The sequence below is a fragment of the Procambarus clarkii genome, chromosome 8 (genome assembly GCF_040958095.1).
Source record: "Procambarus clarkii isolate CNS0578487 chromosome 8, FALCON_Pclarkii_2.0, whole genome shotgun sequence".
Taxonomy (NCBI): Eukaryota; Metazoa; Arthropoda; class Malacostraca; order Decapoda; family Cambaridae; genus Procambarus; species Procambarus clarkii.
In genome coordinates, this window is record NC_091157.1 from 20,802,258 (window position 1) to 20,830,020 (window position 27,763).

Genomic DNA, 27,763 nt, shown 5'->3' on the forward strand with positions numbered 1-27,763 from the left:
AATCAACAGGTGTATAGATTCCTGAGCCTATAGGGCTCAATCATATCTACACTTGAAAATGTGTATGGAGTCAGCCTCCACCACATCACTTCCTAATGCATTTATCATTTATCACATTTATCAACCACTCTGACACTAAAAAAGTTCTTTCTAATATCTCTGTGGCTCATTTGGGCACTCAGTTTCTACCTGTGTCCCCTTGTGCGTGTGCCCCTTTGTGTTAAATGGCCTGTCTTCATCTACCCTATCAATTCCCTTCAGAATCTTGGATGTGGTGATCATGTCCCCCCTAACTCTTCTGTCTTCCAACGAAGTGAGGTTTAATTCCCGTAGTCTCTCCTCGTAGCTCATACCTCTCAGCTCGGGTACCAGTCTGGTGGCAAACCTTTGAACCTTTTCCAGTTTAGTCTTATCCTTGACTAGATATGGACTCCATGCTGGGGCTGCATACTCCAGGATTGGCCTGACATGTGTGGTATACAAAGTTCTGAATAATTCTTTACACAAGTTTCTGAATGCCGTTCGTATGTTGGCCAGCCTGGCATATGCCGCTGATGTTATCCTCTTGATATGTGCTGCAGGAGACAGGTCTGGCGTGATATCAACCCCCAAGTCTTTTTCTTTCTCTGACTCCTGAAGAATTTCCTCTCCCAAGTGTGTGTGTGTGTGTGTGTGTGTGTGTGTGTGTGTGTGTGTGTGTGTGTGTGTGTGTGTGTGTGTGTGTGTGTGTGTGTGTGTGTGTGTGTGTAAATCTGATCCTGTATTCTGTTTCTGTATGATGGATTTTCTCCTCCGTATAAATTACACGAAAGCCTCGCTTGGACTCTCTCTCTCTCCTTTTTTCTCTATCGCCTCTCATCTCCTCTCTCTGTCTCTGTCTCTCTCTGTCTCTGTCTCTCTCTGTCTCTGTCTCTCTCTCTCTCTCTCTCTGTCTCTCTCTGTCTCTCTGTCTCTCTGTCTCTCTCTCTCTCTCTGTCTCTCTGTCTCTCTGTCTCTGTCTGTCTGTCTGTCTGTCTCTCTCTCTCTCTCTCTCTCTCTCTCTCTCTCTCTCTCTCTCTCTCTCTCTCTCTCTCCTTCCCAGCCAGAAAACCAGAAAATACCGCGTCGTTACGAATCCATTGAATGGATCAGCATTTATTGTTGAAGTAAATTTCAGTTTGATTACTTCAATGAAGACAGTTATATCGTCAGAAAGAATTCGAATTTAGTTTTCCTGAATTTCTTTTAAGATATATATTTGTGAAAATATTATCCTTCTTGGAGTAAATAAAGTACTCACCGAGTTCTCAGTAGTCGTTCGTGTTCCAACCCGTCCTTCTAATGGGTCACATTTTTAGTACGACAGTTTTTTGACGTTGGGAAAGTGTTTAGAAGGACGGCCACAATCGACTTGAGAATGGTCCAGGACGGACCGAAACGTCGTCCCTTCACTTTCTAGTGTGTGGTTTGGTCAACAAGGATGGCCTCCTTAATTAATATATATATATATATATATATATATATATATATATATATATATATATATATATATATATATATATATATATATATATATATATATATATATATATATATATCTACATTGATTCGTCCTAAATTCGGTTCCCCAAGTGAAAAGTGAAGAAAGAGAACACACTAACAGTATTGCGATTACTGAGTGAAGTCACTAGTATCATCTCCACCACGCTCTGGGGTCAATAACGACATCTTTATAACCCTCTGGGGTCATCAACATCCCCCCCTAACACCTGGCGGTCACTATATACAAACATTGCCACAACCCTCTTGTGAGGGGGGGGGGGTCATTGTTAACATTACCACCTTCTGGGATCACTAACAACTGCACCACCCTCTACGGTCACTAAGAACATCTGGAGAAAAGAGGGAAGGGAGGGAGACTGGAAGGCAGGAAGGAAATAAGAGTGGAAGGAAGGAAGGAAGAAAGGGAGGGAGGGGGGGGAGGAAGGAAGGGAGGGAGGGAGGGAGGGAGGGAGGGAGGGAGGGAGGGAGGGAGGGAGGGAGGGAGGGACAGAGGGACAGAGGGAGAATCCTGTATGTAAGGGATAACATCCTTCCCTTCACTACGACAGCTCATTCAACTCTTCCTTTCCCTACCATTCTGTTCCCTTATCTCCTCTTCCATCTCTCTTCCCCTAAACTTTCACCTTCGCTTTGACCTATTCTCATTCCCTCTTTTTTAGTTCTCTTTGTCATCTCTTTCATCCTACCTCCCTCCCTTCCTCCTATCCTCCACTTTCCCTTATCCTCACTCCTTTCCTCCCATCCACCCCATCATCACTACTTTCACCGTCAACCACCCTTTTCTTTTACCTATTTACCTTCCTCATCTACCCACGCCTATGCCCTCCCCCACTACCCTCCTCTTCCCCACCACCCATCTCCCTTTTCCCAATCTTGGCTTCCCGAACCTTACCTCCCCTCCCCCATCTGACACCCCTTTAACTTCTCCCCCCCCCCTAACCTCACTGGGGGGGGGGGAGAAGTAGTAAACTAGAAGAACTAGTAAACACCCCAGCTACACCCCAGCTACACACCGCAGCTACACACCCCAAGCTACACTTGCCCAGCTACACCCCAACTACACACCGCCAGCTGCACACACCTAGCTAAACCCCCCAGAAACACACCCCCAGCTACATACCTACAGCTACACCCCCCCAGCTACACACCCAGCGTCACACCCGAGCTACACCCTCGAACTACACACCCAGCAACACACCCCATCTACACACACCCCAACTATACACCTCAAGCTACAACCCCCCCCCAGCTACACACACCCCCAGCTACACATCCCCAGCTACACCCCCAGCTACACACCCCCAGCTACACCCTTTCAGTTACACACCCCCAGCTACACCCCTAGATACACACAGGTACATAAAACAGTTACACCACCCTCATCTACACCTACACTTATACCCCCAGCTACACCCCCCAGCTACACCCAAGCTACACCCCCAGCTACACCCCCAGCTACACACCTCCAGCTACATCTCCCCCAGCTTCACCCCCCCCCAGCTACACACCCCCAGCTACACACCCCCAGCTACACCCCCCAGCTACACCCCCCCAGCTACACCCCCCAGCTACACCCCCAACAGTGCCAGTAATAGAGGCGGGGCCGGAAGACTGAGTCGCATCAACCAAGAATTATTCACTACTGACACACTCGGCGGGGCCACGGCGACACCCTCTCACACTGCTCCTCTCCCTCTCTCTCTCTCTCTCTCTCCCCCCCTCTCTCTCTCTCTCCCCCCCCCCTTCTTCCCTCTCCCCTTCCATCCTTCTATCTACCCCATACTCACCCTTCCTGCTTTCTGTATGTCTCGAAGAACCTTCCAGGATCTGTAAGTCCCTCTTCTTTAACTCCCTCCATCTCTTTCTCTGCCCTCTCCTTCTTCCTCTCATTCAGTCAGGTGCTGTCACAGTGAGAGGTTGTGTTAGCTGGAGCTCTGGAGTAACATTATTATTGCAATAATGGAGGGATTAGTGAAGGATTTGGAGAGTTTGGTTGGAGCTCTGAGAGCAGAGATGGATTCCCTGCGGGAGGAGGTACGACGGCTGAGACTTCGGGAGGAAACGAAGGAGGAGACCAGTGTTGACGAGACCTCATCGTGGAGAGTCGTGAAGGACAGGGGTCTTAAGAAGACCTTGACAAGGCCGCCTACAGACGCCCTAAGGACAGCAAATTCATTTGCCGTGTTGGAGGACGAGTGCTGTGGTGCTCCTGCAGTGAGGAAATCAGCGAGGAGCGGCGGAACACAAGCCTCTCAGGCTGCTCAGAAAGTTACGGAGATACTAGAAGCGAATTTTGGTTGTGGGAGATTCCCAGGTGAGGTATTTAGACAGAACGTTTTGTGCCAGAGATAGGGGGAACAGATTAAGGGTTTGCTATCCGGGAGCTGGAATTGGTGATATTGTTGGAAACATGGATGATATTATGACGGGAAATGGGAACAAACCCATTATTTGTTTAAATGCAGGGGGTAATGATATTGGGCGAGTTAGGAACGAGGAACTAATACAGCGATTCAGGACAGCCATTGAATTAGTTAGGAGCAAGGGAGGAATCCCGATCATATGTGGCATTCTTCCAAGAAAGGGAGTGGGAAATGAATAGATGTCGAGGGCACTTGGTGTCAATTGCCGGCTGGAAAGATATTGCAAATCAAATGCAATATCTTTCATAGACAACTGGGAACACTTATATGGAAGAAATGAAATGTATGCTCGTGATGGGGATGCATCTATCGAGGGCTGGGGTTGTTGCTGTGGCGAACTCGTTGGAAGCAGTGGTTAGAGGTGTTTGTTTGGGTTTAAACTGTTAGTAGATAGTGGTATGGGAATTGATTTGGAGGAAGGAGGTAATAAAAGTATGTGTTTGTGGGAGAAAAGAATTGGCAAAATGATCAGGGAGAGAAAAGGGCCTCAAAATAACAATTCACTTAGGATATATTACACTAACAGTAGAAATCTAAGAAATAAAATTAATGAATTAAATGCTCATGTCTGCACAGAAAAAATAGATATTATTGCACTTACCGATACGTGGATGAATGTAGAAAATAGAGAACTATTAGCTGAATATCAAATAAATGGATTTAAACTATTTCACACATAAATATTAGACGAGGAGGGGGAGTAGCCATATATGTTAGGGACAATTTGAAATGTAGTCTCAAAGAGGGAATCAAAACTGAGCCCCACACAGAAACTATTTGGATAGAATTAAACGAAAAAGCAAATAATATTATAATAGGAGTTATATATAGGCCACCAAATTTAGACTGAATGGAAGCAAAGCATCTATGGGATGAAATATCTAGAGCATCTAGATCTAACAGTATTTATGTCATGGGTGCCTTTAATTTTAGTGGAATAAACTGGGTGAACAAAACAGGGAATAGTGAAGCAGAAGATTATCTAGAATTAATTGACGATTGCTTTCTTACGCAACACATTAAGGAACCAACGCGGGAAAATAATATTTTAGATTTAGTGTTAACTAACAGGGAAACACAAATTAATGACATCGAAATAGGGAGTGAGCTAGGGAACAGTGATCACAAAGTAATCAGATTTAGCATAGAATGGAATAGACCTGTAGGAGAAAATTCTGTTAAAGTGCCAGATTTTCGAAAAGCTGATTTAAATAGCCTAAGAATTTTTTTTGGTCAAATAGATTGGAAAGTCTTGGGTATGGGGTGTGGGTCGGTCTTAGAGCGAGACATGAACCCAGCGATAGGTGACGTAAAAGGGGATTTAACATAAGAACAAAGGCAACTGCAGAAGGCCTATTGGCCCATACGAGGCAGCTCCTATTTATAACCACCCAATCCCACTCATATACTTGTCCATAAGAACATAAGAACAAAGGCAACTGCAGAAGGCCTGTTGGCCCATACGAGGCAGCTCCTATTTATAACCACCCGATCCCACTCATATACATGTCCAACCCATGCTTGAAACAATCGAGGGACCCCCACCTCCACAATGTTACGCGGCAATTGGTTCCACAAATCAACACCCCTGTTACTGAGCCAGTATTTACCCAAGTCTTTCCTAAATCTAAACTTATCCAATTTATACCCATTGTTTCGTGTTCTGTCTTGTGTTGATACTTTTAATACCCTATTAATATCCCCTTTGTTATGTCCATTCACCCACTTGTAAACCTCTATCATGTCACCCCTAACTCTTCGCCTTTCCAGTGAATGCAACCTAAGCTTTGTTAATCTTTCTTCATATGAAAGATTTCTAATTTGGAGAATTAACTTAGTCATCCTACGCTGGACACGTTCAAGTGAATTTATATCCATTCTATAATATGGCGACCAAAACTGAACTGCATAATCTAAATGGGGGTCCAACCCGCGCTTGAAACAATCGAGGGACCCCACTTCCAGCACGTTACGCGGTAATTGGTTCCACAAATCAACAACCCTGTTACTAAACCAGTATTTACCCAAGTCTTTTCTAAATCTAAACTTATCCAATTTATACCCATTGTTTCGTGTTCTGTCTTGTGTTGATACTTTTAATACCCTATTAATATCCCCTTTGTTATGTCCGTACACCCACTTGTAAACCTCTATCATATCACCCCTAACTCTTCGCCTTTCCAGTGAATGCAACTTAAACTTTGTTAATCTTTCTTCATATGAAAGATTTCTAATTTGGGGAATTAACTTAGTTATCCTACGCTGGACACGCTCAAGTGAATTTATATCCATTCTATAATATGGCGACCAAAACTGAACTGCATAATCTAAATGGGGCCTAACTAGAGCAAGATATAGCTTGAGAACCACACCAGGTGTCTTGTTACTAACGCTGCGATTAATAAATCCAAGTGTCCGATTTGCCTTATTACGAACATTTATGCATTGATCCTTTTGTTTTAAATTCTTACTAATCATAACTCCCAGATCCCTTTCGCAATCCGACTTCGCAATCTCAACACCATCCAGCTCGTATCTTGTAACTCTATCATCATTACCTAACCTCAGAACTTTACATTTATCAGCATTAAACTGCATCTACCAATCCTTTGACCATTTCAAAACCCTATCTAGATCAGCTTGAAGTGATAGTGAGTTCTCCTCCGAATTAATTTCCCTACCGATTTTCATATCATCGGCAAATTTGCAAATGTTGCTACTCAAACCTGAATCCAAATCATTTATATATATTATAAACAACAAAGGTCCCAAGACAGAGCCTTGAGGCACTCCACTTACAACATTTTCCCACTCTGACTTGATTCCATTTATATTAACTCTTTGTTTCCTTTGGTATAGCCATGCCCTCATCCAGCTTAATATAGAACCCCCAATACCATGAGACTCTATCTTTTTAATCAGTCTTTCATGTGGCACTGTATCAAAAGCCTTGCTAAAGTCAAGGTACACAACATCACAATCCTTACCACTATCAACTGCCTCAACTATGCTAGAATAAAAAGATAACAAATTTGTTAAACAAATTTACATTTGTTTAGGTTTAGGTTTTGGCCATTTACAAAACCGTGCTGCGACTCAATTATTAATTTATGTTTTTCAAGATGAAGACGAATTTTATTTGCTATTATAGATTCGAGTAACTTTCCCACAATAGACGTTAGGCTAATTGGTCGATAGTTAGACGCAAGTGATCTATCTCCTTTCTTTAAGCCTTGCTTAAAGAATGCAAAGAGGAGCTTTGTGACCCACTGTCAACCATATTTAATAAATCAATAGAGTCAGGCAGAGTGCCAGAGTTTTGGAAAGTTGCTAATGTGATACCAGTTTTTAAGAAAGGAGATAGATCACTTGCGTCTAACTATCGACCAATTAGCCTAACGTCTATTGTGGGAAAGTTACTCGAATCTATAATAGCAAATAAAATTCGTCTTCATCTTGAAAAACATAAATTAATAATTGAGTCGCAACATGGTTTTATAAATGGCCGTTCATGTTTAACAAATTTGTTATCTTTTTATTCTAGCATTGTTGAGGCAGTTGATAGGGGTAAGGATTGCGATGTTGTATACCTTGACTTTAGCAAAGCTTTTGATACAGTGCCACATGAAAGACTGATTAAAAAAATAGAGTCTCATGGTATTGGGGGTGCTATATTAAGCTGGATTAGGGCATGGCTATACCAAAGGAAACAGAGAGTTAGTATAAATGGAATCAAGTCAGAGTGGGAAAATGTTGTAAGTGGAGTGCCTCAAGGCTCTGTCCTGGGACCTCTGTTGTTTATAATATATATAAATGATTTAGATTCAGGTTTGAGTAGCAACATTTGCAAATTTGCCGATGATACGAAAATCGGTAGGGAAATTAATTCGGAGGAGGACTCACTATCACTTCAAGTTGATCTAGATAGGGTTTTGAAATGGTCAAGGGATTGGCAGATGCAGTTTAATGCTGATAAATGTAAAGTTCTGAGGTTAGGTAATGATGATAGAGTTACAAGATACGAGCTAGATGGTGTTGTGATTGCGAAGTCGGATTGCGAAAGGGATCTGGGAGTTATGATTAGTAAGAATTTAAAACAAAAGGATCAATGCATAAATGTTCGTAATAAGGCAAATCGGACACTTGGATTTATAAATCGCAGCGTTAGTAACAAGACACCTGGTGTGGTGTCTCACACAGATAATATATCTATCTGCCTCACACAGATAGATATATTAGACGAGGAGGTGGAGTAGCCATATATGTTAGGGACAATTTGAAATGTAGTCTCAAAGAGGGAATCAAAACAGAGCCACACACAGAAACTATTTGGATTGAATTAAACGAAAAAGCTAATAATATTATAATAGGAGTAATATATAGGCCACCAAATTTAGACAGAATGGAAGCAAAGCATCTATGGGATGAAATATCTAGAGCATCTAGATCTAACAGTATTTATGTCATGGGTGACTTTAATTTTAGCGGAATAAACTGGTTGAACAAAACAGGGAATAGTGAAGCAGAAGATTTTCTAGAATTAATTGACGATTGCTTTCTTACGCAACACATTAAGGAACCAACACGGGAAAATAATATTTTAGATTTAGTGTTAACTAACAGGGAAACGCAAATTAATGACATCGAAATAGGGAGTGAGCTAGGGAGCAGTGATCACAAAGAAATCAGATTTAGCATAGAATGGAATAGACCAGTAGGAGAAAATTCTGTTAAAGTGCCAGATTTTCGAAAAGCTGATTTTAATAGCCTAAGAAATTTTTTGGGTCAAATTGATTGGAAAGGCTTGGGTATGGGGTGTGGGCCGGTCTTGGAGCGAGACATGAACCCAGCGATAGGTGACTTAAATGGGGATTTCGATGTGGATTCAATATATAACTTATTTAAGAATATTCTAAACAAAGCACAGGAACGTAGTATACCATACAAATTGAATAGATCGTATACTAATGACCCAAAGTGGATAACAAAGAATTTGAAGAACCTTATAGGTAAAAAGAGAGCTTGGTACAAAAGGATTAAAAATGGGGAGGTCACTTTAGAACAGGAATTCGTACAACTGGTTAGAAATGTTAAAAAAGAGATAAGGAAAGCAAAAAGAAACTATGAAGTTCGCATAGCAGGGCAAGCAAAGACAAATCCTAAAGGGTTTTTTCAGTTATATCGTACTAAGACTAGGGAAAGGATAGGTCCGTTAAAAACTGAGACAGGTCAAATAACAGATAGTGATGAAGAGATGAGTAGTATTTTTAATAAATATTTTGTATCTGTATTTACTAAAGAGGAACTTAACAATATGCCTTCAGCCGAACAAGTCTATGTGGGTGGGGACGAGGACAGGTTGACGAGTTTAGCAGTTACCAGGGAGGATGTTCTTAAACAAATAGTAAAACTCAAACCAAACAAATCCCCAGGGCCGGATGAAGTGTTTGCTAGGGTGCTTAAAGAATGCAAAGAGGAGCTTTGTGACCCACTGTCAACCATATTTAATAAATCAATAGAGTCAGGCAGAGTGCCAGAGTTTTGGAAAGTTGCTAATGTGATACCAGTTTTTAAGAAAGGAGATAGATCACTTGCGTCTAACTATCGACCAATTAGCCTAACGTCTATTGTGGGAAAGTTACTCGAATCTATAATAGCAAATAAAATTCGTCTTCATCTTGAAAACATAAATTAATAATTGAGTCGCAACATGGTTTTATAAATGGCCGTTCATGTTTAACAAATTTGTTATCTTTTTATTCTAGCATTGTTGAGGCAGTTGATAGTGGTAAGGATTGCGATGTTGTATACCTTGACTTTAGCAAAGCTTTTGATACAGTGCCACATGAAAGACTGATTAAAAAAATAGAGTCTCATGGTATTGGGGGTGCTATATTAAGCTGGATTAGGGCATGGCTATACCAAAGGAAACAGAGAGTTAGTATAAATGGAATCAAGTCAGAGTGGGAAAATGTTGTAAGTGGAGTGCCTCAAGGCTCTGTCCTGGGACCTCTGTTGTTTATAATATATATAAATGATTTAGATTCAGGTTTGAGTAGCAACATTTGCAAATTTGCCGATGATACGAAAATCGGTAGGGAAATTAATTCGGAGGAGGACTCACTATCACTTCAAGTTGATCTAGATAGGGTTTTGAAATGGTCAAAGGATTGGCAGATGCAGTTTAATGCTGATAAATGTAAAGTTCTGAGGTTAGGTAATGATGATAGAGTTACAAGATACGAGCTAGATGGTGTTGTGATTGCGAAGTCGGATTGCGAAAGGGATCTGGGAGTTATGATTAGTAAGAATTTAAAACAAAAGGATCAATACATAAATGTTCGTAATAAGGCAAATCGGACACTTGGATTTATTAATCGCAGCGTTAGTAACAAGACACCTGGTGTGGTTCTCAAGCTATATCTTGCTCTAGTTAGGCCCCATTTAGATTATGCAGTTCAGTTTTGGTCGCCATATTATAGAATGGATATAAATTCACTTGAACGTGTCCAGCGTAGGATGACTAAGTTAATTCCCCAAATTAGAAATCTTTCATATGAAGAAAGATTAACAAAGCTTAAGTTGCATTCACTGGAAAGGCGAAGAGTTAGGGGTGACATGATAGAGGTTTACAAGTGGATGAATGGACATAACCGGGGGGATATTAATAGGGTATTAAAAGTATCAACACAGGACAGAACACGAAACAATGGATATAAATTGGATAAGTTTAGATTTAGGAAAGACTTGGGTAAATACTGGTTCAGTAACAGGGTTGTTGATTTGTGGAACCAATTGCCGCGTAACATTGTGGAGGTGGGGTCCCTCGATTGTTTCAAGCACGGGTTGGACAAGTATATGAGTGGGATTGGGTGGTTATAGAATAGGAGCTGCCTCGTATGGGCCAATAGGCCTTCTGCAGTTACCTTTGTTCTTATGTTCTTATGTGGTTCTCAAGCTATATCTTGCTCTAGTTAGGCCCCATTTAGATTATGCAGTTCAGTTTTGGTCGCCATATTATAGAATGGATATAAATTCACTTGAACGTGTCCAGCGTAGGATGACTAAGTTAATTCCCCAAATTAGAAATCTTTCATATGAAGAAAGATTAACAAAGCTTAAGTTGCATTCACTGGAAAGGCGAAGAGTTAGGGGTGACATGATAGAGGTTTACAAGTGGATGAATGGACATAACCGGGGGGATATTAATAGGGTATTAAAAGTATCAACACAGGACAGAACACGAAACAATGGATATAAATTGGATAAGTTTAGATTTAGGAAAGACTTGGGTAAATACTGGTTCAGTAACAGGGTTGTTGATTTGTGGAACCAATTGCCGCGTAACATTGTGGAGGTGGGGTCCCTCGATTGTTTCAAGCACGGGTTGGACAAGTATATGAGTGGGATTGGGTGGTTATAGAATAGGAGCTGCCTCGTATGGGCCAATAGGCCTTCTGCAGTTACCTTTGTTCTTATGTTCTTATGTTCTTAAAAACTGGTATCACATTAGCAACTTTCCAAAACTCTGGCACTCTGCCTGACTCTATTGATTTATTAAATATGGTAGACAGTGGCTCGGAAAGCTCCTCTTTGCATTCTTTAAGCACCCTGGCTAACATTTCATCCGGCCCTGGGGATTTGTTTGGTTTGAGTTTTACTATTTGTTTAAGAACATCCTCCCTGGTAACTGTTAAACTCGTCAACCTGTCCTCGTCTCCACCCACATAGACTTGTTCGGCTGAAGACATATTGTTAAGTTTCTCTTTAGTAAATACAGATACAAAATATTTATTTAAAATACTACTCATCTCTTCATCACTATCTGTTATTTGACCTGTCTCTGTTTTTAATGGACCTATCCTTTCCCTAGTCTTAGTACAATATAACTGAAAAAACCCTTTAGGATTTGTCTTTGCTTGCCCTGCTATGCGAACTTCATAGTTTCTTTTTGCTTTCCTTATCTCTTTTTTAACATTTCTAACCAGTTGTGCGAATTCCTGTTCTAAAGTGACCTCCCCATTTTTAATCCTTTTGTACCAAGCTCTCTTTTTACCTATAAGGTTCTTCAAATTCTTTGTTATCCACTTTGGGTCATTAGTATTCGATGTATTCAATTTGTATGGTATACTACGTTCCTGTGCTTTGTTTAGAATATTCTTAAATAAGTTATATATTGAATCCACATCGAAATCCCCATTTAAGCCACCTATCACTGGGTTCATGTCTCGCTCCAAGACCGGCCCACACCCCATACCCAAGACTTTCCAATCAATTTGACCCAAAAAAATTCTTAGGCTATTAAAATAAGCTTTTCGAAAATCTGGCACTTTAACAGAATTTTCTCCTACAGGTCTATTCCATTCTATGCTAAATCTGATTTCTTTGTGATCACTGTGCCCTAGCTCACTCCCTATTTCGATGTCATTAATTTGTATTTCCCTGTTAGTTAACACTAAATCTAAAATATTATTTTCCCGTGTTGGTTCCTTAATGTGTTGCGTAAGAAAGCAATCGTCAATTAATTCTAGAAAATCTTCTGCTTCACTATTCCCTGTTTTGTTCAACCAGTTTATTCCACTAAAATTAAAGTCACCCATGACATAAATACTGTTAGATCTAGATGCTCCAGATATTTCATCCCATAGATGCTTTGCTTCCATTCTGTCTAAATTTGGAGGCCTATATATAACCCCTATTATAATATTATTAGCTTTTTCGTTTAATTCAATCCAAATAGTTTCTGTGTGTGGCTCAGTTTTGATTCCCTCTTTGAGACTACATTTCAAATTGTCCCTAACATATATGGCTACTCCACCTCCTCGTCTAATATATCTATCTGTGTGAAATAGTTTAAATCCATTTATTTGATATACAGCTAATAGTTCTCTATTTTCTACATTCATCCACGTTTCGGTAAGTGCAATAATATCTATTTTTTCTGTGCAGACATGAGCATTTAATTCGTTAATTTTATTTCTTAGACTTCTACTGTTAGTGTAATATACCCTAAGTGAATTGTTATTTTGAGGCCCTTCTCTTTCCCTGATCATTTTGCCAATTCCTTTCTCCCACAAACACATACTTTTATTACCTCCTTCTTCCAAATCAATTCCCATACCTCTATCTACTAACAGTTTAAACCCAAACAAACACCTCTAACCACTTCTTCCAACGAGCTCGCAACAGCAACAACCCCAGCCATCGATAGATGCACCCCATCACGAGCATACATTTCATTTCTTCCATAGAAGTGTTCCCAGTTGTCTATGAAAGATATTGCATTTGATTTGCAATATCTTTCCAGCCGGCAATTGACACCAATTGCCGGCTGTGGATTTTCGATGTGGATTTAATATATAACTTATTTAAGAATATTCTAAACAAATCACAGGAACGTAGTATACCATACAAATTGAATAGATCGAATACTAATGACCCAAAGTGGATAACAAATAATTTAAAGAACCTTATAGGTAAAAAGAGAGCTTGGTACAAAAGGATTAAGAAAGGAGAAGTCAGTTTAGAACAGGAATTCATACAGGGGGGATATTAATAGGGTATTAAAAATATCAACACAAGACAGAACACGAAACAATGGGTATAAATTGGATAAGTTTAGATTTAGGAAAGACTTGGGTAAATACTGGTTCAGTAACAGGGTTGCTGATTTGTGGAACCAATTACCGCGTAACGTGGTGGAGGTGGTGTCCCTCAATTGTTTCAAGCGCGGGTTGGACAAGTATATGAGTGGGATTGGGTGGTTATAGAATAGGAGCTGCCTCGTATGGGCCAATAGGCCTTCTGCAGTTACCTTTGTTCTTATGTTCTTATGATCTTAACTGGTTAGAAATGTTAAAAAAAGAGATTAGGAAAGCAAAAAGAAACTATGAAGTTCGCATAGCAGAGCAAGCAAAGTCAAATCCTAAAGGGTTTTTTCAGTTATATCAAACTAAGACTAGGGAAAGGATAGGTCCATTAAAATCTGAGACAGGTCAAAAACGGATAATGACAAGGAGATGAGTAGTATTTTTAACAAATATTTTATATCTGTATTTACTAAAGAAGAACTTAACAATATGCCTTCAGCCGAACAAGTCTATGTGGGTGGGGATGAGGACAGGTTGACTAGTTTAGCAGTTACCAGTGAGGATGTAATTAAACAATTAGAAAAACTAAAACCAAACAAATCCCCAGGGCCGGATGAAGTGTTTGCCAGGGTGCTTAAAGAATGCGAAGAGGAGCTTTCCGAGCCACTGTCTACCATATTTAATAAATCAATAGAGTCAGGCAGAGTTCCAGAGTCATGGAAGGTAGCTAATGTGGTACCAATTTTTAAGAAAGGAGATAGATCACTTGCGTCAAACTACCGGCCAATTAGCCTAACGTCTATTGTGGGAAAGTTACTTGAATCAATAATTGCAAATTCAATTCGTCTCCATCTTAAGAACATAAGAATAAAGGTAACTGCAGAAGGCATATTGGCCCATACGAGGCAGCTCCTATCTATAGCCACCCAATCCTACTCATAAACATGTCCAACTCACGCTTGAAACAATCGAGAGACCCCACCTCCACCACATTACGCGGTAATTGGTTCCACAAATCAACAACCCTGTTACCTGAACCAGTATTTACCCAAGTCTTTCCTAAATCTAAACTTATCCAATTTATACCCATTGTTTCGTGTTCTGTCTTGTGTTGATACTTTTAATACCCTATTAATATCCCCTTTGTTACGTAAGAACATAAGAACAAAGGCAACTGCAGAAGGCCTATTGGCCCATACGAGGCAGCTCATAAGAACAAAGGTAACTGCAGAAGGCCTATTGGCCCATACGAGGCAGCTCCTATCTATAACCACCCAATCCCACTCATATACTTGTCCAACCCGTGCTTGAAACAATCGAGGGACCCCACCTCCACAATGTTACGCGGCAATTGGTTCCACAAATCAACAACCCTGTTACTGAACCAGTATTTACCCAAGTCTTTCCCTAATCTAAACTTATCCAATTTATACCCATTGTTTCGTGTTCTGTCTTGTGTTGATACTTTTAATACCCTATTAATATCCCCCCTGTTATGTCCATTCATCCACTTGTAAGAACATAAGAACAAAGGCAACTGCAGAAGGCCTATTGGCCCATACGAGGCAGCTCCTATTTATAACCACCCAATCCCACTCATATACATGTCCAACCCATGCTTGAAACAATCGAGGGACCCCACCTCCACAATGTTACGCGGCAATTGGTTCCACAAATCAACAACCCTGTTACTGAACCAGTATTTACCCAAGTCTTTCCCTAATCTAAACTTATCCAATTTATACCCATTGTTTCGTGTTCTGTCTTGTGTTGATACTTTTAATACCCTATTAATATCCCCTTTGTTATGTCCATTCACCCTCTTGTAAACCTCTATCATGTCACCCTTAACTCTTCGCCTTTCCAGTGAATGCAACTCAAGCTTTGTTAATCTTTCTTCATAATGAAAGATTTCTAATTTGGAGAATTAACTTATTCATCCTACGCTGGACACGTTCAAGTGAATTTATATCCATTCTATAATATGGCGACCAAAACTGAACTGCATAATCTAAATGGGGCCTAACTAGAGCAAGATATAGCTTAAGAACCACACCAGGTGTCTTGTTACTAACGCGTCGATTAATAAATCCCAGTGTCCTATTCGCCTTATTACGAACATTTATGCATTGATCCATTTGTTTTAAATTCTTACTAATCATAACTCCCAGATCCCTTTCGCAATTCGACTTCGCAATCTTAACACCATCTAGCTCGTATCTTGTAACCCTATCATCATTACCTAACCTCAGAACTACATTTATCAGCATTAAACTGCATCTGCCAATCCTTCGACCATTTCAAAACCCTATCTAGATCAACTTGAAGTGATAATGAGTCCTCCTCCGAATTAATTTCCCTACCGATTTTAGTATCATCGGCAAATTTGCAAATGTTGCTACTCAAACCTGAATCTAAATCATTTATATATATTATAAACAACAAAGGTCCCAGGACAGAGCCCTGAGGCACCCCACTTACAACATTTTCCCACTCTGACTTGACTCCATTTATACTAACTCTCTGTATCCTTTGGTATAGCTATGCCCTAATCCAGCTTAATATAGCACCCCCAATACCTTGAGACTATCTTTTTAATCAGTCTTTCATGTGGCACTGTATCAAAACCTTTGCTAAAGTCAAGGTACACAAGATCGCAATCCTTACCACTATCAACTGCCTCAACAATGCTAGAATAAAAAGATAACAAATTTGTTAAACATGAACGGCCATTTATAAAACCATGTTTTGACTCAATTATTAATTTATGTTTTTCAAGATGAAGACGAATTTTATTTGCTATTATAGATTCGAGTAACTTTCTCACAATAGAAGTTAGGCTAATTGGTCGATAGTTAGACGCAAGTGATCTATCTCCTTTCTTAAAAACTGGTATCACATTAGCAACTTTAAAAAACTCTGGCACTCTGCCTGACTCTATTGATTTATTAAATATGGTTGACAGTGGCTCGGAAAGCTCCTCTTTACATTCTTTAAGCACCCTGGCAAACACTTCATCCGGCCCTGGGGATTTGTTTGGTTTGAGTTTTACTATTTGTTTAAGAACATCCTCGCTGGTAACTGCTAAACTCGTCAACCTGTCCTCGTCTCCACCCACATAGACTTGTTCGGCTGAAGGCATATTGTTAAGTTCTTCTTTAGTAAATACAGATACAAAATATTTATTAAAAATACTACTCATCTCTTCATCACTATCTGTTATTTGACCTGTCTCTGTTTTTAATGGACCTATCCTTTCCCTAGTCTTAGAACGATATAACTGAAAAAAACCTTTAGGATTTGTCTTTGAGTGCCCTGCTATGCGAACTTCATAGTTTCTTTTTGCTTTCCTTATCTCTTTTTTAACATTTCTAACCAGTTGTGCGAATTCCTGTTCTAAAGTGACCTCCCCATTTTTAATCCTTTTGTACCAAGCTCTCTTTTTACCTATAAGGTTCTTCAAATTCTTTGTTATCCACTTTGGGTCATTAGTATTCGATCTATTCAATTTGTATGGTATACTACGTTCCTGTGCTTTGTTTAGAATATTCTTAAAGAAGTTATATATTGAATCCACATCGAAATCCCCATTTACAGTCACCTATCGCTGGGTTCATATCTCGCTCCAAGACCGGCCCACACCCCATACCCAAGACTTTCCAATCAATTTGACCCAAAAAATTTTTAGGCTATTAAAATCAGCTTTTCGAAAATCTGGCACTTTAACAGAATTTTCTCCTACAGGTCTATTTCATTCTATGCTAAATCTGATTTCTTTGTGATCACTGTTCCCTAGCTCACTCCCTATTTCGATGTCATTAATTTGTGTGTCCCTGTTAGTTAACACTAAATCTAAAATATTATTTTCCCGTGTTGGTTCCTTAATGTGTTGCGTAAGAAAGCAATCGTCAATTAATTCTAGAAAATCCTCTGCTTCACTATTCCCTGTTTTGTTCAACCAGTTTATTCCACTAAAATTAAAGTCACCCATGACGTAAATACTGTTAGATCTAGACCAGTACTAACATTAAGAAATGTTAGTACTGGAATGTACAAACTTGATCCATTTTTAAGTTATAATATTGCACAACAGTTTAAGAAACAACTCTGATAGAGAGGCTTACAATGTCTCATTATACTTGTATATTCATATATTGTGTGTTCATGAGGCTTTTCTTTAATCTTTCATCCTTATTCTCTGACCGCTTAATCCTCTTTGACCATTCTAAGCTAAGCTATACCTGTTTTTGGTTAATTACACCTGACCAACCCTAGGGATGGGTTGGTCAGGTGTCGGCCTATATATCCTCCCCCTTCTCCCTTCTCCTTAGTCTGGTGTTGACAAAGGCTTTAACAAAGCCGAAACGTTCACCTCATTTCATATTTCTCTGTGGATTTTCCGCATAAAATGATCAGTGTTTTGTGATCGTTAATTGCATATATATATATATATATATATATATATATATATATATATATATATATATATATATATATATATATATATATATATATATATATATTTGTGTGTGTGTGTGAGCTCTTATATGCATTTATATATATATACAAGTGAAGTTGTTCAATAAGTATTACTATTTTAATTTAAGACAAGTAGCCAGATGTTGTGGCCACCAGGAAACAGACTTGCACTAGAACATAGAGGACCTAATAAGCGCTCCCTACAAAAGGAGCAGCGTTAAGTAGCACCCAAAATGAGAGCTCCCTACACAGAGAGCCCAGTAATGAAGCAACTAAATGAGAGTTCCGTGTGCAAGGAGCACAGTAACGTAACACGAAATGAGCGATCCTTACACGTTTAATACAGTAAAGTAGCACTCAAACTAGCGCTCAATACTTAAAGAGTACACTAATCTAGCACTCTTAGCAGCGCTCCGTACACCAGGAGCACAGCAAAGTAGCACTTAAAAGAGAGTTCCCTACATAACTTGCGCCGTCACGTAACACGCTACAGAACGTTCCCTGTTCAAACTATAAAGTACAATAAGTCTCCCTTACCCACAAAAGACACAAAGTAGCACATACCTCGACTGAGCAGGATGGTGATAGTCAGGTAAAGTAGCATCTTTGAAGGCATTTTCACTTCGCCACCTGTTGAAATAAATGCATGTACTGTAAACATTAAATTGTGTTTCATATATATACATTGATATAGATTAATATTTTGTTCATGTATGTATATTGATATGTACAATTATACACACAAACACACACACACTAGGGGATAGACAGGAGGCATTGAACTACAGGCCAGTGTCCCTAACCTGCATACCATGCAAGCTGATGGAGAAGATTGTGCGAAAAAAATAGTGGAACATCTGGAGCGAAGGAAATTGTAACACAGCATCAACATGGGTTCAGGGATGGCAGGTCCTGCCTCACAGGGTTACTTAATTCTACGACCAGGCAACAAAAATAAGGCAAGAAAGAGAAGGGTGGGCAGAATGCATATTTTTGGATTGTCAGAAAGCCTTTGATACAGTGCCACACAAGAGGCTAGTGCGAAAGTTGGAGATGCAGGCTGGAGTGAAAGGGAAGGTACTCCGGTTTATAGAGGAATACCTAAGCAACAGGAGACAACGAGTCAGTGTGAGGGGTGAGGTCTCTGATTGGCGAGACGTTACAAGTGGAGTCCGGCAGGGGTCAGTCCTTGGACCTATACTGTTTCTGGTATATGTAAATGATCTCCCAGAGGGTATAGATTCGTCCTCTCATTGTTTGCCGACGGTGCAAAAATTATGAGGAGGATTGAAACAGAGGATGAAAGCAGGAGGCTACAAGATGACCTAGATAGACTGAGTGAATGGTCCAACAAATGGCTGTTGAAGTTCAACCCGAGTAAATGCAAAGTAATGAAACTAGGCAGTGGAAACAGGAGGCCAGACACAGGATACAGAATAGGAGATGAAGTACTTAATGAATCAGACAGAGAGAAAGATCTAGGAGTTGATATCACACCAAACCTGTCTCCTGAAGCCCACATAAAGAGAATAACGTCTGCGGCATATGCGAGGCTGGCTAACATCAGAACGGCGTTCAGGAACCTGTATAAGGAATCATTCAGAATCTTGTACACCACATATGTAAGACCAATCCTGGAGTATGCGGCCCCAACATGGAGCCCGTACCTTGTCAAACACAAGACGAAGCTGGAAAAAGTCCAAAGGTATGCTACTAGACTAGTCCCAGAACTAAGAAGCATAAGTTATGAGGAAAGGCTGCGGGAAATGCACCTTACGACACTGGAAAACAGAAGAGTAAGGGGGGACATGATCACAACCTACAAAATCCTCAGGGGAATCGACCGGGTAAACAAGGATGAACTATTCAACACTGGAGGGACGCGAAAAAGGGGACACAGGTGGAAGCTGAGTACCCAAATGAGCCACAGAGACATTAGAAAGAACTTTTTCAGTGTCAGAGTAGTTAGTAAATGGAATGCACTAGGAAGTGATGTGGTGGAGGCTGACTCCATACACAGTTTCAAATGTAGATATGATAGAGCCCAGTAGGCTCAGGAATCTGTACACCTGTTGATTGACAGTTGAGGGGCGGGACCAAAGAGCCAGAGCTCAACCCCCGCAAGCTCAATTAGGTGAGTACAATTAGGTGAACACACACACAAACACACAAACACACACACACACACACACACACACACACACACACACACACACACACACACACACACACACACACATAGGGGCCTCGTAGCCTGGTGGATAGCGCGCAGGATTCGTAATTCTGTGGCGCGGGTTCGATTCCCACACGAGGCAGAAACAAATGGGCAAAGTTTCTTTCACCCTGAATGCCCCTGTTACCTAGCAGTAAATAGGTACCTGGGAGTTAGTCAGCTGTCACGGGCTGCTTCCTGGTGTGTGTGTGTGTGTGTGGTGTGGGGAAAAAAAAAAGTAGTTAGTAAACAGTTGATTGACAGTTGAGAGGCGGGCCGAAAGAGCAAAGCTCAACCCCCCGTAAAAACACAACTAGTAAACACACACACACACACACACACACACACACACACACACACACACACACACACACACACACACACACACACACACACACACATTATTGTGATTAACAGCTTGTCTGACATGGAGGAAGGAGTCCTAAGCTTGCATTTTGTATATATATCACTGTAAATTATATGACCCCTCAAGGATTCGAACCTAGGCGGTCCGGATCTACTCAATAGCTGTCGAGCACTTTAACAACTACTTCAGCCATTGGGGAAACCTTGGCCGCCTAAGTTCGAATCCTTCATATTTCGTAGAGTCTACAGTGATTACATAATTTGGGCACCATTCAAGCTTTGCACTCAAATATCTGTACTGAAATAGAACACATGTCTGTATGAATGTCTATTCAGAGAAGGAGGCCAGACGCTAGGGGCTAACCTCACACAAGGGTGAATGGTCTGGGTTTCGGGACGGACATGGGCTAGTCGGGGTAGGCCTAAGTTACATGCTTTAAGAAATATGAGCTTTGTAACACTGCCCACAGGTGCGATTTTCATTAAATTGCGCGGTCATAGTGAAATCTGGGGAGTAATGTCCGTAGGCTTTATCGCTACTTTAACGCTATGAACTGAGAATAGTTCGGTAAAAAGTATCATAAATATTGTTGAGAGATATAAAGTTATAGCCATAAAGAGATAGAGATATAGCGGTATAAGAGAACGAGATATAGAAAGATAGAGAGAAAGAGAGATAGAGGAAGATAGAGATTCAGTGATAGATATAAGACAGGGAGATAGAAGATAGTGTGCAGTGAAGACGGAAGACAACGACGGAGAACGGGTACAGTGACGGTCACACTGTATAGTAAAGACGGTTACAGTAATGAAGACAATGTATATAGTAAAGATGAACGAGCTTCGGGCACCCGGGCATCGCCGGTTCCCCTCTCCAGTTGACTTAAACATCTAATCTTGCTTTTGTAAAATATTTCATTTTGACTTAAAATACACTAAGACTATTAAGGGGGGGGGGAATTATTTCGAAAGAAATATTTGAAAAGAAGCAAAATCGCCTTGGCTGTTAGATGGAATGATTCGTACACTTCATGTGTATATTATGCACATATGTATGTATGTATGTATGTATGTATGTATGTATGTGAATATATGTATGTTGAGGTGTGAATGTATTTGGGCTTGTTAGTGTATGCATGAGAGTATGCATATTGGAGTAAGCATAAAACATATAGTTAGTATATTCATCAATGAATGCATTCATACATGCGTGTTGGTGTACGCAAGAATATATGCCTATCAGAATAGGCATAAATATACACACGTTCCTGTATATTGAATGTATATGCATATCGGAGCAACCAGTATAAATGCAACCTTGTTAATGTATGCTGGAATTTATACAGCTTAACACCCTAAGAAATCACTATATACAGCTGGCCCAAGCGAGAAAGGTACAATTTGTATCCAGTATATCACTTTTGTGTATGTCATTTATTTGTTTAATTCATTCCAATCTCCCCCTTAAGTTGCGTCCTTCATCCACTTACGTACTTCAGTCATATTTCCCCCCTTGTGCTATGCCTTTCATCTAATAGTATACTTCAGTCTTAGCTTCCTTAAAGTTCAGTCTTTCAACCACTTGTAAACTTCAGTCATATCTCCCCTCGTGCTAAGCCCTTCAAAGGAAAATTACGTTGGTGTTTATGATCGGTAGAGACAAAGGTCCTTGACGCATTGGATTAACTTTGTCATTTTTTATTGCATATTTCCAAGAGAATTTATATCCATTCAGAACGTTGATGAAAACTGTACGACAAAATCCTAGTGAGTCCTCGCTAGCTCTAGGGTTTATTTGAAAGATATATATATATATATATATATATATATATATATATATATATATATATATATATATATATATATATATATATATATATATATAATATATAATATATATATATTAGTATATTAGTATATTTTGGTAGCAGTCTTTCCTGTAGACATATATTATTAAATATGACCGAAAAAGTAAGAATAATAATTCTAACACGAATTTTCTCAATATATCTTAGGTTTCTGTTCACTGTCGATGGTAATTGAAAAATCAATTCTCCAAAATTCATTTTTATTTCTAGTCTGACGCGACACTTGAACGCGTTTCGTAATAACTTATTACATTTTCAAAGACTTTAGTTTACACACACACACACAACTTTAACTGAATAGAGCTTAAACACCTTTCGAGTTTGTATACCTACATTTGGGTGAAGTGACATGTTACAATAGTTTTGGATGAGGTGAAAATAAACATTTAACACAAGACAGAACACGAAACAATGAAATACAAACAGGTATTAAAAGTAGGTAACTGCAGAAGGCCGATTTTTATTGGCCCATATTTCTTGATGCTTCTATATTGGAGCGGAGTCTTGAAGTGGGTAGAATATAGTAGTGCATTAACTGGCTGTTGATTGCTGGTGTTGACTTCTTGATGTGTAGTGCCTCGCAGATGTCAAGCAGGCTGCTATCGCTGTATCAATCGATGATTTCTGTGTTGTTTGTTAAGACTTCTCTAGAGATGGTCTGGTTGTGGGAAGAGATTATATGTTCCTTATTGGAGCCCTGTTGCTTATGCATTGTTAATTGCCTGGAAAGAGAAGTTGTTGTCGTGCCTATATACTAGGTTCTTTGGGGCTTAGACCCCAAGTGGGCATTTAAAGGCATAGACGACGTTGGTCTCTTTTAAAGCGTTTTGTTATGTGTCTGGAGAGTTTTTCATGAGTAGGTTGGTCGTTTTTTTGGTTTTATAGAAAATCGTCAATTGTATCTTCTGATTTTTGTCTGTAGGGATAACGTTCCTATTAACAATATCTCTCAGGACCCTTTCCTCCGTTTTATGAGCTGTGGAAAAGAAGTTCCTGTAAAATAGCCTAATAGGGGGTACAGGTGTTGTGTTAGTTGTCTCTTCAGGTTGCATGACGTTTCACCTTCCTTTTTATGATGTCTTCAACGAAACCATTGTAGAAGCCGTTGTTGATTAGGACCTGCCTTACCCTACAGAGTTCTTCATCGACTAGCTTCCATCCTGAGCTGTGGCTGAGAGCACCGTCGATTTCTAAGAAAACTACTCCAAGCTTGTACCAAAGAGGCACCCTTCTTGAGCCAAGATGGGCATATGTACAAGCAAGTAAATGGGGTCGCCATGGGTTCTCCCCAAGGTGTCCTGTTTGCGAACTTCTACATGGGTACCATCGAACAGGTCTTAGTTGACATGAAATTGAAACCTGCCATATACTTCAGGTATGTTGACGACATTTTTCCACAAGTACCTGATGTCAGAGACGTCTGCAGGAGCTGAAGGAGGCATTTGAGCGGAATTCTGTGTTGAGTTTCACTTACGAGATGGAGAAGGATGGGAAGCTATACTTTCTAGGTGTAACAGTCATGGAAAGGAGCGGAGGTTTCCACACTGCAGTCTACACTAAGGAAACAAACATAAGAATGTACCTCAATGCCAGCAGTGACTGCCCAGACAGGTACAAGAGGAGTGTTGTTAATGCTTATGAGATCACAGACCCAGGGGCTAGCTCTGATTGGTCAACGAAGTCATGTGACCTCTGCCAGCCAATCACCGACCGGCGGGGCGCCGTACACAAAATGGTGGATTTGCAGGCTAGAGGGCGTCATTTTGTTGTACCCAGGGCGCGACTTTTCCTCTTCCAAGCAACTATACAAATGCAAATTCACGCTAAATAAGCAACCATTCTAGAAGCCTCATATTCCAAGATTCCCTGCATCTCAGAGAACCTGCAGGTAAGCTGATATGACTCTTACAGCTGGCATATGTGGGAAACTGGAGAGGGCACCGTCACAGTATCAACGTGAATTTTACGTATCGATAACGTAATAATATTTTAAAGTTAGGGTTACATTGTGATCACATCCCAAACCATTATTGTTGAATTAACGTCGATTCAAATTGGAATTAACGTGACATGGATTCCGGCCTTACTTGGTAAGGATGGAGAGAGGAAATGTGTATTGAACTGTCGTCCTATTAATTTGATTTCGACGTTAGGTGGAGTTATGCGCACCATTATTAAGCAGAGCATCTTTATATTTCCGGAGGTAATCAACATGAATTTCGGGACCAATGATTCTCTCTGAAGAATGTATTAATATATGCAATCACATAAATAAATGATTGGAACCCACAATTCCCACAGATATTGTTTACATTGAAAGAATTTATGCATAAATTATTGCATAATACAATTAAGAGAAATGTTGAATTAGGGCCAGGTTTGCACACCAAGAAATGACAAGTAGGAATAAAGATTCGGTTATCTGATATTTTTCTGATGATGTGTTATAGTTGAGCACGCTCAATAGCTGGCCTTTTTATTTCCCCTTTGAGATGACTCGCTTCTGCAACATTTTTCAGGTTAATAAAACAAGGTGATTCAAATCATGAAGAATTGCAGAGTGTAATATTTAACCCGACGAAAACACTGATGGATTATATAAGTCACGCTTGAGAGTTCAACATTAATTAAAGTGGATTTAATTTTGGATAAAACTGCTCGAAACTGGCACCCGTTTCGAGCCGAGTAAAATACCAGCTTTGCACAACGTATGTTCCTTAATATTCAGAGTTTCCATTATGCTAGGAAACACGTTCAGCTTCATTCCATTCTCAAGAAGTGTGTTGAGTCAGGTGTCATCAGCGGTTGATACTCAGATGCCCGCAGGCCGTCCTTTCGAGCCTCCAAAACGCTTATAAACAGATGGTTAAATTAGGCGAACCTGTAGCCCTAACCTAAAGCCATTTGGCTTTTTGCTCTCTACGCATCATATCATCGTGGAGGCATTCAATGAAGTCATACTATAGCAAATTGGTTCCGTAACATATTCCAGAAGTTGATTAGTGTTTTGTTTATGCGCTGTCGAAGTTGACGGTGGATTTCTCCATTCTTCCTCTCTCTCTCTCTCTCTCTCTCTCTCTCTCTCTCTCTCTCTCTCTCTCTCTCTCTCTCTCTCTCTCTCTCTCTCTCTCTCTCTCTCTCTCTCTCTCTCTCTCCCTCTCTCTCTCGACATTCTTTATAACTCGTCCAGAGTAATAATCTGGTCCCATTTTTAACATGCTGACATATAATTCCTCATTCTTTACGCATATAACATGCATCCTGCCGAGGGCTCCTCTTATTCTCTTCCTCTCCTTCTCGGTGTTCTCTCTCTCTCTCTTGGTCAACCACATGTATTGTTTTTGTTATATTTTTTTGTATATTTATCTCTTTGCTTAGCATTCTCTCATATTATTACTTTGGTTGTTGTCTATATTTTATTCACCGTTAATGAGAACTGAAATGTTTAACACTTAATTTCGAGAGATAATTTTCAACCTTCAAGAAGATGAAGATCCTATAAAATATAGAAGATATTCGAATTAGAACCATCATAACCTTTCGTTTAAAATCATTAACACATGTGAACAAGAATGACTGCTTCAATTATATATATATATATATATATATATATATATATATATATATATATATATATATATATATATATATATATATATATATATATATATATATATATTATTAGGTTAAGTTAGGTTAAGTTCATTGGTTTATTTTAAATATTATTATATTATATTAGGAACATGAATAATTGATTTAGTTTCGTTAGTTTAGGTTAGGTTAAGATAGGTTAGGTTAGGTAGGGTTGGTTAGGTTTGGTCATATATTTACGTTAGTTTTAACTCCAATTTAAACAAATTAACTCATACATAATGAAATTAATAGCTTTATCATTTCATAAGAAAAAATAGAAAAATATATAAATTCATGAAAACTTGGCTTATTAGGCAAATCGGGCCTTGCATAGTAGGTCGAAAAGTGCGTTCGGGCTACTAGGTACGACACACACACACACACACATATATATATATATATATATATATATATATATATATATATATATATATATATATAATATGTGTGTGTGTCGTACCTAGTAGCCCGAACGCACTTCTCAGCCTACTATGCAAGACCCGATTTGCCTATTAAGCCAAGTTTTCATGAATTAATATATTTGCTCTAATTTTTTTCTTATGAAATGATAAAGCTACACGTTTCATTTTGTATGAGGTCAATTTTTTTTTATTGGAGTAAAAATTAACGTAGATATATGACCGAACCTAACCAACCCTACCTAACCTAACCTAACCTATCTCTATAGGTTAGGTAGGCGAAAAACAATTAATTAATGAAAACTTGGCTTATTAGGCAAATCGGGCCTTGCATAGTAGGCTGAGAAGTGCGTTCTGGCTACTAGGTACGACATATATATATATATATATATATATATATATATATATATATATATATATATATATATATATATATATATATTGTGACGAGAAATGTAGGTGTTAGGGCAATCTATTCTATGGCTGGTGGAAATGCCAATTACATTAGAAAAAAAGAGAAAACTATTTTTTGACTGCTTGGCAGTTGTCTTCCTCTGGTAAAGTGAGAGGGAAAAATACGCAAAACAAATTTTATAAACAATGAACTTTTAGCAGGTGATGAGTCACAATAACGTGGCTGAAGTATGTTGACCAGACCACATTCTCAAGTCGATTGAATCGACTTGAGAATGGTCCAGGACGGACCGAAACGTCGTCGTCCCTTCAACTTCTAGTGTGTGGTCTGGTCATCAATGAACTTTAATTTACTTTAAACAAACATGATAAAAATAATCCCTTGGTAATGTACAGTGCTGATCAAAACAAAGACAAAAACACAATATAAAATAAAATAATGGTTACGTTACTCTACAATTAACAAGACCAAAAATTTGTTAAAGGTGCCGAGAATATTGGCTGGCTGAAACCTCCACTTAGTATACAGGACGTATGCTTAGATAGAAGCGTCAGCTCTAGAGCACAAAGAATATTCTGAGGCCAACTGCTCGTGCAAGACTATATATGGCGATGCAGATGGCGCTGAGTCGCGTGAAGTCGCTGATTCACCAATAGGGAGAGCGTTGGCTTGAAGTGGTAGTTTGGTGATTGACGAGGGTGGTGCGGCGACAGGGAGGAGGGAGGTGTGGAGCGAGTGTACCTCCCTGTAGAGACGTCTGCTATTCCACTTCTATGATATTCTTGAATGTGGTATCTTGATGTTGCAGAAGTATAG

General features: G+C 39.5%; 1 protein-coding gene across 1 annotated transcript in view; it reads right to left on the bottom strand.

Annotated features, from left to right (window-relative positions):
• LOC123760434 (uncharacterized) overlaps positions 1-18,660 on the bottom strand; it is a 58,047-nt gene extending 39,387 nt beyond the window's left edge. Inside the window, exon 1 of the mRNA XM_069319496.1 lies at positions 18,599-18,660. Coding sequence (XP_069175597.1) covers positions 18,599-18,650 — 52 coding nt within the window. The 5' untranslated portion in view covers positions 18,651-18,660. The remainder of the gene's footprint in view (positions 1-18,598) is intronic.
• Between the last annotated feature and the right edge of the window lie 9,103 nt (positions 18,661-27,763).